The sequence below is a fragment of the Oryx dammah genome, unplaced genomic scaffold (assembly GCF_014754425.2).
Source record: "Oryx dammah isolate SB20612 unplaced genomic scaffold, SCBI_Odam_1.1 HiC_scaffold_8, whole genome shotgun sequence".
Lineage (NCBI taxonomy): Eukaryota > Metazoa > Chordata > Mammalia > Artiodactyla > Bovidae > Oryx > Oryx dammah.
In genome coordinates, this window is record NW_024070192.1 from 19,774,734 (window position 1) to 19,788,241 (window position 13,508).

The 13,508-nt window shown below is 52.5% G+C and overlaps 1 protein-coding gene across 1 annotated transcript; it reads right to left on the reverse strand.

The window, feature by feature from the left end:
* Positions 1–320: 320 nt before the first annotated feature.
* On the reverse strand, positions 321–7,273 carry NAGLU (N-acetyl-alpha-glucosaminidase). Its single transcript, XM_040245280.1, has 6 exons — positions 6,845–7,273; positions 5,883–6,030; positions 4,519–4,665; positions 4,276–4,361; positions 2,925–3,181; positions 321–1,758 (listed from the first exon to the last, which is right to left on the reverse strand). The coding sequence occupies exons 1-6, from the start codon at positions 7,225–7,227 to the stop codon at positions 554–556; spliced, it is 2,226 nt and encodes a 741-aa protein (XP_040101214.1). The 5' UTR covers positions 7,228–7,273; the 3' UTR covers positions 321–553.
* Positions 7,274–13,508: the final 6,235 nt, after the last annotated feature.

Genomic DNA, 13,508 nt, shown 5'->3' on the forward strand with positions numbered 1-13,508 from the left:
TCTTGTAACATTTCATTATCTTGAAAGATTTATATAATCAATTCTGGATATATGACCAATAAAACTAATAAAACACAACACTGAGGAAGCCAAGGCAAGAGGGCAGGGAGACCTGCCCTCACCAGTGTCCAGGCTACAGACCCGAGTCCTCACCGGCATCATGACATTGACATTCTTTTTTTTTGTTTTTGCTGTGCCACATGGCATGTGGGATCTTAGTTCCCTGACCAGGGATGGAACCTGCATCCGCTACAGTGGAAACAAGGAGTCTTAACCACTGGACCACAAGGAAGTCCAGCACTGACATTCTGACACACCCATCCAGGTGATTTACCAGTTTATTAAGTTGTATTAAAATAGTACTTTGATCCCAAATTTGGGATGTGGAGGAAGGCAGCTCAGCCCCTCCAGACAGTCTGCGCCTGACCCCATGGGTCAGTGAGTTCCTTCACTCAGGCCTGCAGTGCTCCTGTGACGCCTGCCCAGCCCCAGGCCCTGGAAACCTGCCCAGGTTTGGAGTCTGGGGTGAAGGTGGCTTGAGAATGGTTAATTGTCAGAAGGAGCTAGCCCGGGGGTAATATTTGAGGAAGAGCTTCTTGACCAGGTCCACTGTGTCTCCTTCAGGCTGGCTAGAATACCTCTTTGTGCCAAGGACAAAGGTCTGTTCAAGTTGGAAGGCGTTCCTATCGAACTGGTGCTGCTGGAAGGGGACACCCTGGACCAGGCTCTCCACCAGCGTCTCTGCGAAGAGCCGCCAGCGGGGGGCGTAGTAGTCAGCCACCAGTCCTGCCAGCTGCTTGTTAGCATAGTCTAGGATGTTGCCCTCCGGCCCCCACAGGGTCAGCTGGTAGCGGCTGTTCAGCTCATAGAAATGGGCCTCAGTCTCACTGACCGCTGCCAGTCGGGCCTGCTCCAGCCAGCTGCCCAGCAGGAAGTGGCAGTCACTGGCTAGCACCTGGTCAAGGGCAGGCAGGAGCTCGTAGGCCAGGATGCCTCCTGCCCTCATCAGGGGAACCAGCTCCTTCTTCAGATAGGCGGTCCTCATCTCTTCGTAGTACAAGCTGACCAGCTCCTGGACTGCCTGGCGGGTCACGTCTACCAGGTCGTAGCGGAAGGCCGGGCTGCTGGCCAGGGTGGGGGTGGCTGCCAGCAGCAGCCGCCAGGCTTCAAATACATCTGATCGGTTGTACCAGACAGTGGTGACCATCTGTAGGGATGGTCGCTTGACCAGCGGGCTGTGATTGTGTCCCCGGCACTCCTCACCCGAGCAGTTGTAGACACTCCTGAGCAGCAGCCGCCACGCTGCCTCTGCATCCCCATGGGAGACCCCGTACCGCCGTGCTGCAAAGCTGGTCACCCAGGCCCCCAAATCGGCCAATGGGTCCTTCCGCCAGCCCAACTCGGCCATGAGGGCGTAGACCACCTCGTTCTGGCCGATGCCCTCGGGGGCCATGCCTGTGCCTACCAAGGTGGAGTTGGGGAAGCGGCGGGCGGTTGTGGGGCCTTGGTTCACAGACTCCAGGGCCCCAAACAGGCCATGGTTGCCCCCGAAGTTATGCAGCATGCACCAGATGAAGGGCTGGCCCTGGAAGGAGGCTGTGCGGACATATACGGGCTGGCTCTCAGCAAACAGGTCCAGAACGAGGAGGCGGCCACGGGGCACGGCCCCCAGCACAGCCGCCACCTGGGCAGGCCCCCAGAACTCAGGCTGGTTCTGGAACAGCCAGCCTTGGAGCAGCCACACAGCGTCAGGATCCACTGTGGGGGGCGGAGGACAGGAGGGTGATGAGAGGAGAGAGGGGGCAGGGGGCATTCACCGTACTTTACAGATGAAGAAACAGAGGTCCAGAGAAGTTGAATGACTCTGTCACACTCTATCATGTCCCTGTAAATCATCCCCCACCCGCATCATCAGGACATTCCATCACATGTACCCTTCCCCCTGGGACTACCCACTGAGTACTGCAAAGCTGCAGGAAGCATCAGAATTACCCAGAGGCCTGGGCCCCAGGCCCCCTCGTTCTGATTCAGGAGATGGGGGAGGTTGAGAACCTGCAATCCGACTGGCCCTGGGGTGACACTGCTGGTCCCAGACCACACTTGGAGCACCGTTGCTCAAGGAAGCCTGAGCCAATTCACCCCAATCTGCCCCTTCTCAGCTGACACAGAGGCCTCCCCAAGCCATTCCTGACCTGGCCCTTCTCCTGGCCTCCCCTGTTGGTGGCAGGGGGGAGTGCTGTGTTCGTATTTGTGCACCAGGAAGGGCACCTTATTGACTGGGGACACATCCCTAACCTCTAGCCTACCAGCATACACATGTGTGCGTGTGTTAAGCCACTCAGGCATGTCCAACTCTTGGCAAACCTGTGGACTGTAGCCCTCCAGGCTCTTCTGTCCAAGGAATTCTCCAGGCAAGAATACTGGAGAGGATATGCACACCTTCCTCCAGGGGGTCTTCCCAACCCAGGGGTTGAACCTGTATCTCTTGTGTCTCCTGCATTGCCAGGCAGGTTCTTTACCACTAGCACCACCTGAGAAGCCCTCAGCATGGAGGTAGAGACTAAATAAAACCTTTTCAATAGTCAGCACTTAATGACACTTTACTCAGTCTATTTATGAGCGAGCCCCTTTTGCAGATGAAGCAGCCGAGGTACTGGGAGGGAGGGGAGCTGCTGCAAGTCTCGCAGGCAGGGAAGTGGCAGGGCCGGTGAGGGAGCAGGGTGTCCGCTCCAGGGCTCACCTCTCAACCACAGCGTGACTAAATGAGATGATGTGTGTGTACAAGTGCTTGGGAAATGGTAAAGTGCTCTGTGTCACAGTGAGGTCTTACTATTCCCCATCCCTCCTCCCACCCCCCCACCTCTGCCACCTCCATCTCGAGGGCCCAGGGCACTTCCCCTTCTCACCTCCCGCCGGCACCCTACCTGCGGTCATGGCCTGGTAGACAGCGGCGGTGGCTGCAGCCAGGTAAGAGGGCTCCGAGGACGGGGGCCGCATCTCGTTGAAAGTGTCAGCCCCGTAGATGTGGTCCGTGCCGAACTCTCTGGTCAGCTCCCGCAGGAAAAGGCTCCCCACGACGGGGAAGAGGGGATCCTCTGGAGCCAGGAGGAAGGAGCAGGAGCAGGAGCAGTTGAAATGGCCCCAGCTGCCCATCTGGGTGACCTTGACCTGAGGGAACACCCTAGTGCGGGGGAGGGGTGCCAGGTCAGACATTTCCCAGAGGCCGATGCAGCACTTTCCCCTAGCCTCACGGACTCCGGGAGCCCTCATGCCTCGGGGCCTTTGCCCATGCTGTGCCCTGGGCCTGGAGCTCTCGCTTCCCCCCTTCCCTGCTGATGCATCTGGTTACTCCTTGACATCCTTTTTGTGTCCCCTGTCTGGAAAGCTTTGGCTGTCTCTCCTCCTCTCACAGAGGATGAGATGGTTGGATGGCATCACCAACCAATGGACTTGAGTTTAAGCAAACTCCGGGAGATAGTGAAGGACAGGGAAGTCTGGCGTTCTGCAGACCACAGGGTGGCAAAGGGTCGGACAGGACTGAGTGACCAAACAACCAGAAGCCCTTCCCACTGGCTTAAATAAATGATACCACCTCTGCGCTGAGCCCTTCCTGCCCCTCCCTTCCCCAAGCAGAAGTGACCCTGATGGAGAATTGGGCCACATCCATTCATTATCACTGGGTTGTATCCCCTGGCAACGTGTCTCCCACCAGGAGCAGGGCCTCTGTGCACCTTCAGGGCTGCACCCCCAGCCCCCAGCCCAGGGCCCGGTCTGGCAGCCCCAGTCTGACAAACGTTGGCTAAATGTATGAATGAGTTTCTTGCCGCCGAGCTGGGAAGGCCAAGGAGTGGCCAGTGAGGGCAGCAGCATGTGCTGAGCGCTGAGGGCAGTGGGAACCAGGCGCTTCTGGGCCCAAGGGAGGTGATAACCGATGCTGGGGGCCCCTGGCAAGGCTTCCTGAAGGAGAGGAGGTCTCAATTGGGCCTTGAAGAAATTGACCAGCCATAGTAGAGGATGTGTATAGCACAGAGGAGCAGAGGAGCACCCCTACCATCACTAAGAGCTGCCATTTGCTAAGACTCTGTGCCAAGCCATACATATATTTTACAAGTGAGGAAACAGGCCCAGAGCAGTCAAGGTCACATGTCAGTAACAGAACCAGGAATCAAGCCCAGGCCTACATCCAGAGCTTGAGTTTTTCTTCAAATAGTGTCTTGCAGGGGAACATGTATTCTCTCTCTGAGCTGAATGGGGAGGGGTGGGGGGGGACGTCACCTGGTGAGAGCCTTGGGGACATGCCCTGCAAACGCCGGCAGCACAGGGATCATACCAAACGAGCGCATCCGGTCAAGGATCCGATGCTGGGAGGAACAGAAGGGGTGGTGGTGAGCATGCCCCCCCTCCCCCGCCAGGGGGGAGGTCTCCTCTCTCCCAAGGCACACAGAGTCCCCCTACTCCCACCCCAGACCTGTGACTATCCAGCATCAATTCTGCCCCTTCCATTCCCCATCCTTTTACCTGCAGGTAAAGCTGCTTGAGGTGCCAGGATGGGGGCAGGGGGCCACTCCAGGTGTGCAAGTTGCCCATGCGCCCCCAGGCCAGGAAGGCAGGACCAGTGAAGTATTCGTCGATCTCTGTCTGGGTCAGACCCAAGGCCAGATACACCTAAGGAGGAAGGCAAGCCCCATATATTTAGACCACTCATCTCTATTCACTGATTCATTCACTCGACAAACATCTATCCGTCTCTTCTCTGTGCCCTAGAGTTCCTAAGATAAGCTCTGATCCCTGACTGCAAGGAGCCCACAGTCCAGAAGAAACAGAGCAGTTAGCAGGTGAGTTTGCGAATGTCACTCCTGGTGCATAGGCGGGGTGAGGCACAAAGGGGTTCTCCCTCAAATGGGGAAGGGGCTTAGAAGGCTTCATGGAACAAGCAGGGCTAGCATGATGGGTGAGGGCAGCTCTGAAAGGAGCTTAAGCAGCCCCAGGTGCAGCCAGAGGTCAGGCATGGAAGCTCCCAGGCTGGGCAGAGCCTGATGGTAACAGGGAACTTCTGGGTGTGTTCAAAGTTGAAGGTCTCCCCTAGATTCACATCTCAGAAATGACACTCTGGTACAACTCTGAGAGCCAGGAGTCTTGTTTTGAAAGGAAAATATTTCTTAAGAGAGCTCTCTAAGCACTAATGACCAGGAGGTCACTAAAGAAATGTAATTTATGCCTGTCTCAGCCGGAATGGAATCTGACCTTTTAATCTGATCAAGTCATCCAAAAGGCCTCCTAGAAACTCAAGATACTTATCAGGCCCTTACCCTAAAATAACTTGCAATCAATGTCCGTCAGTCACAATTCTCATCAGGTAACTTCTAACAGTCTCATGGCTTCAAAAGAAAAAAGCCCCTACTTCTCTTTCGCAGAGCACTCTTTCAGGTATCTGAGCCTGTGTTTCCCAAATGGCAATTAGTAGTCTCCCAAATAAACTCTTCTTACATGCAGCCTCTTGCATTATTTTTTGGTTGATGCTCTTCAGAGGCTGTGGTGGGCAGGCGACCAAGGAGAGGGGACTGACAGCCTGAACTGGCGCCATGAAGAAGGATGGAGAGGAAGAGGACAAGGCAGAGCAAGAGCTGCTAATGAAACAGAATCCAGAGAAGCAGCTGACTGGCTCACGTGGGGTGGGAAGACAGGGAAACCTGGCTTCTTAATGTTTACTGGGGGTGCTGGGGTCCAGCCCTGGGGAAGTGCTCCCACGTGTGTGTCTCAACCATGGAAGCTGGGAGGCTGGAGCCATCACCCCCAGTACCAACACTTCTGGAGCCCTAGTCTCTGTGCCAGATGCTGAGCTGATGGGGAGGCAGGACACCTGGGGTGTGGTGGGCACCCACCCGCTGCCAGATGGCCTCCTGGCCGCTCCAGGCCAGAGCCAGGTTGATTCCGTTCAGCGCCATCCAGTCGATCTCCTGCTCCCAGCGGGCCCAGTCCCACCACAGGAAGGAGTAGCTTTGTGTGCACACATTCTGGTAATAGCGGTACCTGCAGGCAGGGGCAGGAGCTGGGGCATGGCCCTAGGGGCAAAGAGGAGGTTTCTCAGCCCTGAGGGTACACAATCGGGGAAAAACTGGGGGAGCAGCTTGCCCTGCCACCCTAGATGGAGCCCAGAGAGGAGTGGCTCTGGGTGTGGCCCCTAGACTACTGCTTCACTCCAGGATCCAACCCAGGTGCAGCAGAGACTCTTGAGGCTTGAGCTTCCGAGGTGTCCACCCACCTATCCCCAGCACTCAGCTCTCTAGCCTCCCAGATATCTGCGGGCACATTCCATTTTCATTCCTACTCTGGGTACAGTGTGCCCCTGTCCTGTAAGGGGGAATCACTCTCCCCACAGTCTAATGGGGAGACAGCTGTGTGAACTCATCATCTCAGGACAGCGGGGCAAGCGCTCGAGCAGAGGACTGTGCCAGGCTGGGTGTCACTCCTCAGGGAGCATCTTCGAAGAGAGGGTGGGGTAGGAACGGAGCGGCATTTACTGCTCACCGATTGTGCACCACAATTTCTACACCCCGCACCGGGCAAATCACCACAATCAGAAAGGCACCACTGCACGGTAGAGGTCATTGTTTCCACTTTTCCACTGTCTCCCGCTGAGGCTCAGAGAGGCCAAGTGACTTACTCAAGGATACTCAGCTTCTAGAATCAGAGCTGGGGTCTGAAGCCAGTGCTTGCTAGCAGCCGGGCACGGGGGCGGGGCAGGGACTTCGGCCCGAGTGGGCGCCCCTGGTGGGGGGAAGGGGCGGGAACGGGGGCAGCGGGAGCTGCCGGGGAGCCGACCGGCGGGGTCCGGTCGCGGTACCTGTTGGGTGTGGCCTCGGTCAGCTCCTCCCGCACAGCGGGCAGGGGCTGCGGTAAGCGCAGCTGAGAGCCCGACCAGGCCACGTGGCAGCCGCAGAAGTCGCGCAGGTATCGGTGGAGCCCCGCGGCGGCGGCCACGCCCGTGGAGCCGAGCACCTGCACCCGCGCCCCGGCACCGCCGCCGCTCAGGCGGTAGGTGTCCAGGCCGGACTCGGTCGCCAGGGAGCGCTCCACCGACACGGAGAAGGCGGCCGCTGGCCCGGGCCCCAGAAGCCGGACTAGCAGCTCCCGCACGGCGGCCGCCTCTCGGGCCTCGTCCCCGGTCGAACCTCCTGCCGTGAGGAGCAGGAACCCCAGAGCCGCGGCCACCCCCATGGCCTGCATGGTCCAGCGGTCCTCAGCCCGGCTGTGGCCCCGTGGGGAACCAGTGGGGACTAGGAACCAGGGCCGGGACGGCCGCGCCCAATCAGCTGCGGGCCTCAGGTCACGTGGAACTGAAGGGCAAACCCGCCGGCGACCGGGAAACCCAGCTTCCGGGCCCCGCACCAGCTTCCTGTGGGTGTTTTCCGACCACACTTGGTCCAAGAGCGCGTGACTCTAATGATTTCAAAAGTCCAGGACGGAATGTGACTCGCAGCCCTTCACAAGCGCCCTTGGGTATAATGTGCTTTCACGTACAAATCACTTTCCTTCCATCCATCCTACCGTTTGATAAATATTTGACGTTGATTTTGTACCAGGCACTACCACCCCTCTCCTGAGACCTACAAACCAAGTACTTATATTATACAATTGTATATATTGTACAATTATACAATTATACTTATAAGATTTATATTATACAATTGACCCTTGAACTGTGCTCGTGTGTTAGGAGTGCTGACCCCGCTGGCAGTCAAGATATAACTTTACAGTCAGCCCTCCTGTATCCAGGGTACTACACCCGCAGATCATGGAGTACAGTAACTTGTATTTATGGGAAAACATCCCTGTGTAAGTGGACCTGCACAGTTCAAATGGGTGTTGTTCGAGGGTCCACTGTAGTTGTGATGCTGTGCAGGGTACCCAGCCAAAGGCTTCCAAAAGGACGTGACATTTAATCTGAATTAAATTGGGATTGACTAGGAGAAGACGAGGGGAAGACCATTCCTAGAAGGAAAAAATGCATATATGAATACCCAGGAAGGGTAAGGAAAGAGCTGAGCAGGTTTGAGGAACTAAAAGGTCAGGAAGTCAGAGGACAGAGGTGTCACGTGAGCCTGGGCTGACCAAGGAGCAGGGTCTAGTGGGTGTGTCAAGGGCTCTCATGTGATCCATAAGTGGTAGCAGCTGCTGAACAGTTTTCTTTTTTTTTTTAACTTCTCATTTTATACTGGAGTATGGCCAATTAACAATGCTGTGATAGTTTTAGGCACACAACAAGGGACTCAGTCATACACATACCTGTATCCATTTTCCCCCAAACTCCCCTCCCTTCCAGCCTGCCACATAACATTGAGCAGAGTTCCCTGTGCTATACAGTAGGTCCTTATTGGTTATTCATTTTAAATATGGCAGTGTGTACACGTCCATCCCAAACTCCCTAACTAATCTGTCCCCCTATCCTTCCTCCCTGGCAACCATAATTTTGTTCTCTGTGACTCTTTCTGTTTTGTAAATAAGTTCATTTGTATAATTTTTTTTGGATTCTGCATATAAAGGATGTCATATGATATTTCTCCTTCTCTCACTTCACTCAGTCTGACAATCTCTAGGTCCATGCATGTTGTTACAAGTGGCATTATTTCATTCTTTTTAATGACTGAGTATTATTCCACTGTGTATATGTACGACATCATCTTTATCCATTCCTGTCAACGGACATTAGGCTGCTTCTGTGTGTCTTGGCTGTTGCAAACAGTGCTGCAATGGTCACCAGGGTGCATGTATCCTTTTGGACCATGTTTTCTCTGGACATATGCCCAGAAGTGGGATGGCAGGGTCACATGGTAGCTCAACGTTTAGTTTTTTAAGGAACTTCCATACAGTTCTCCACAGTGGCTGCATCAATTTACATTCCCACCAACAGTGTCAGAGGGTTTCCTTCTCTAGGACGGGAATTATCTTCATTTTACATACTGGGAAACTGAGGGCCAGAGAAAGGAAGTAACTTTGAGAAGATCAATGACAATTTGGGCAGCAGGACTAGGACTAGAGCCAGAAAGTCTTAGCTCTCAGATGAGTGTTCTTGCCGCCATCCCCCGAGAGATGCAACGTTTCATGCTGCTTGCCAGCAGGGAGGGGTTGAGTAGGGCTGTGTGGTGGCCAGGAGGGGCGGGCCCTTTAGAAAGACTGTACTTTCTAAAGGGATTCTGAGCCCTTTTGGAGGCAGGTGTAGCTTTTACCAAATTGTCAGGCCTGAGCGCAGCTGCTTAGAGACAGGAAAGGGATCAGAGGAGGGTTGCCGACTCAGGACATCCAGAGGGAATGTGGGAATCCACTGAGCTTACTCTGCCCCCTGCCCCCAGTTTCGGACTCAAGCTATGGTGCCCACGGCCTTGTTCCTGGCTCAGTGGTCAGCAAGTGCAGGAGGTGCAGCCCTGTTCCATTCCACTCAGTTCCTAGTATCAGAGGTTTTTCAGCTTTTTCTGGAAAGGAGCTCCTCGACCTGCCCAGAGAGATCGGCCCTTGTGGAGCTATAGCTTGTAGCCCCCCAGGCCCTTCTCCACTCCAACACCCCCTCCAAACACCTCTTGCTCCAGGTGAGATTCAGCAGACTCTACTCCTCCAAGGACCTGTTTTGCCAGTAATCTGGATCTTAGGGAATGCACTGCTTGGGGGAACTGAGCTGCAGGTGCACCGTCAGGCTCAGGTTACCTCTCTGTGGGGCCTTCATGCAGAATGGCAGATGGTTGCTGGCAGGGACAGCAGGTTGGGGACACCATCCCGGGGGTTGGTAGCACATTTGCAACCTCAGCTCATGGGATGTGTGGTAGGGGCCGCACAGATTATTCTGGTGCGTCACACTGTCTTTCTCGTCTTCCCCACCAAGGTGGGAACTCTTTGAGGACAGAAGAGGGCTGGCTGAAGAAATTTAAGGTGCATTGATAAGATGAAATATCAAGCATTTGCTTTTTTAAAAAGTGAGGAAGATGTATTGGTGCTGATTTGGAATGTTCTGCAAAGTATATATATATATATATTTTTTTTAAAGGTCAAATCACTGGATATAGTACATCCCATCTTTTTTTTTAAATGCTGTTTAAAAAGTGCTTACCTTGCATAATGGGGTGGAAAACTTTATTTTTGGCTATGCTGGGCCTTGGTGGCTGTGTGGGGCTTTCTGTAGTTGTGGCAAGCAGGGACTGTTTTCCAGTTGTGGTGTGCAGGCTTCTCATTGCAATGGCTTCTCTTGTGGCAGAGCATGAGCTCTGGAGTGCGGGCTCAGTGCCCGTGGTGCACAGGCTTAGTTGCCCCGAGGCATGTGGAACCCATGTGCCCTGCGTTAGCAGGTGGATTCATAACCACTGGACCACCAGGGAAGCCTGGAAGACTTACTTTTACATTAGGCCCTTTTGTAAGGTTTGAGAAGCCACCGCAATGAGAAGCCTGCAGTCTCCTTTCTCCTGGGTCCTGGTGCGCACAAGGTTCTGTTTGTGCCCTCCAAGAGTCTGTTTCCCCAGTCCTGTTTAAGTTCTGGCGGCTCTATGGTGGGATTAATGGCGACCTCCTCCAGAAGGGCTTATGCTATTGGGGAAACAATGGAAACAGTGACAGACTTTATTTTGGGGGCTCCAAAATCACTTCAGATAGTGATTGCAGCCATGAAATTAAAAGATGCTTGCTCCTTGGAAGAAAAGTTATGACCAACCTGGACAGCATATTAAAAAGAAGAGACATTACTTTGCCAACAAAGGTCCATCTATTCAAAGTTATGGTTTTTCCAGGAGTCATGTATGGATATGAGAGTTAGACTATAAAGAAAGCTGAGTGCTGAAGAATTGATGCTTTTGAACTGTGGTGCTGGAGAAGACTCTTGAGAGTCCCTTCGACTGCAAGGAGCTCCAAGCAGTCCATCATAAAGGAAATCAGTCCTGAATATTCATTGGAAGGCCTGATGTTGAAGCTGAAACTCCAATACTTTGGCCACCTGATGCGAAGAACTGACTCATTGGAAAAGACCCTGATGCTGGGAAACAGTGAAGGTGGTAGAAGGGGACAACAGAAGATGAGATGGTTGGATGGCATCACCGACTCAATGGACATGAGTTTGGGTGAACTCCAGGAGCTGGTGATGGACAGGGAGGCCTGGCGTGCTGCATCCATGGGGTCGCAGAGTCGGACACGACTGAGCGACTGAACTGAACTGTACGGTTTGATCCCTTTACCACGTGACACATGTCATTGCTTTTTCATTTACTGTATGTGAAACAAATTGTCCACGCTCTCCACTCCTATCTTCTCTCTTTCATTCCTGCCAGCCTGCCCTCTGCCTGTGCACCCTCCAGATCGCTTGGCCCTCTGCCCTGCCAATCCAGTTCCCTACCTGTCACAACCCCACTAGGATCCCACCTGCCTTACCTATAAAGACGAATGAGTCCTTCCCTGTCTGGCCACCAGGGAGCAGCCCATGCCTAGGCCTTGCCTTTGGAAGGCTGGAGAGGGGAGCTCCAGTGCCCTTTCTACACCACACTCCTGGGCAGAGAGAGGTGCCATCCTGCCCAGGTCTTCACTGAGGGACAGGAAAAAGAGACGGGTCCTGAAGATGGTGATGGAATTGTCCCCTATCTTTATAACACTGAGCAGGCCCAAAGCCACCCTCTCCACACTGTTCCAGGACCTCAAGAGGACTTCACTGATGGAGGCACAGACTCACTCAGCAGATGTCTGGGGCCCAGGGATTCCACCAGAAGGGGAATCAGGATAAAGGTCTAGATTAAAAATAGGAGCAATGGGAATTCCCTGGGTTTAAGGCCCCATAAACCAAGGGGCCAAAAGAGATCACAACAGCAGAGCGACAGAGCCACCGTTCCCCACCCCACCACAGGGCTCCTGGGGATTCCCTCTCAGGGTTCAGTTCTACTTGGTCCCATCTTTAGCTGGCTGGGCTGGGATCAGCCCAAGGCCACTAGATCCTAAATCCTTAGCTAATGACCCCTTGACCCAGATCTTTTGGGAGGAATTTCTGGGGAAGTCCTAGTTCCCCCTTCCTAGCCCTACTTTATTGATCTTATCAGGCAGTTTATCAGTTTAAACTCAATTTTTTTTTTTTTAGTATACCCATAGTTGTGCAACCGTCACCATAATATAAATATCATCCCCCAAAGAAACCCTGCCTGCAACGCCACCCAGCAGCAGGTACTGGGCAACCACCAATCTACATCATCTCTGTAGATTTGCCCTTTCTAGACATTTCACATAAAAGGAGTCATACATTATGTGGCCTTACGTCTGACTCTGAGGTCCTTTCATGTAGCATGTATCAATGTCGTTCCTTTTCATTGTAGAATATCCATTGGATAGATATACTACCTTTTGTTTATCCATTCATCAGCTAACATTTGGGTCATTTCTATTTGGGGCTATTATGGATAAAGCCACTATGAGTGCTTACGCACAAGTCTGTGTAGACATTTTTTTCATTTTCCTTGAGTAGATACCTAGAACTCAAATTTCTCGGTCCTAACTTAACCCTACATTTAACATTTTGAGAAACTGCCAGGCTGCTTTCCAAAGCAGCTGCACCATTTTATGTTTCCACCAGCAGGGGATGGGGCTTTCAGTTTCTCCACAACCTTGTCAACACTTGTAATTGTCTTTTAAAAAAATTATAGCCTTTTTAGGTGGTGTGATGTCTCCTCAAGATTTTGATTTGCATCTTCCTAATGACTTACGGGAGTTGGTGATGGACAGGGAGGCCTGGAGTGCTGCAATTCATGGGGTCACAAAGTCAGACACGACTGAGCGACTGAACTGAACTGAATGACTTACGATGTCAAGTATCTCTTCATGGACTTATTTGTCTCATATTTTCTTTGGAGAAATGTGTATTCAAATTCTTTATCCTTTTTTTAAGGTTAAGTCTTTGTCTCTATCACTGAGTTATGAAAGTCCTACATATATTCTAGATATGTCCTTTATTAGAGATATGCTTTGCGGATATTTTCTCCCACCACGAGGGATGCCTTGACCCTGTCCTTCAAAGCACTAACGTTTTTTAATTTTTGCTAAAACCCAACTTATCTTTTATCTTCTTTTTATCATTTGTGCTTCTAATGCCATTTCTAAAACCACTGCCTAACCCAGGGTCAGGAAGATGTACTCCTATGATTTCCTCTGAAATTTCTCTTACATTTAGGTCGATGACCCATTTTGAGTTCATTTTTGTATACGGTGAGTCGCAGTCCACATTTGTCATGTGTGGATAGTATTCAATTCCATGGACTGTATAGTCCATGGGGTCGCAAAGAGTTGGACACTACTGAGTGACTTTCACTTTCACCCAGCTGTACCACCACCATCTGTTGAAAGGACTGTTGTTTATCCATTGAATTATCTTGGCCCCTGTGTGGAAAACCAGCTAACTATACCTGTTAGGGTTTGTTTCTGAACTTTCAATTCTATTCCATTAACTCCAAGTATCTATTCTCACTAGGCCTCCCTCTTTGAGTCAGTAACAGAGGGGA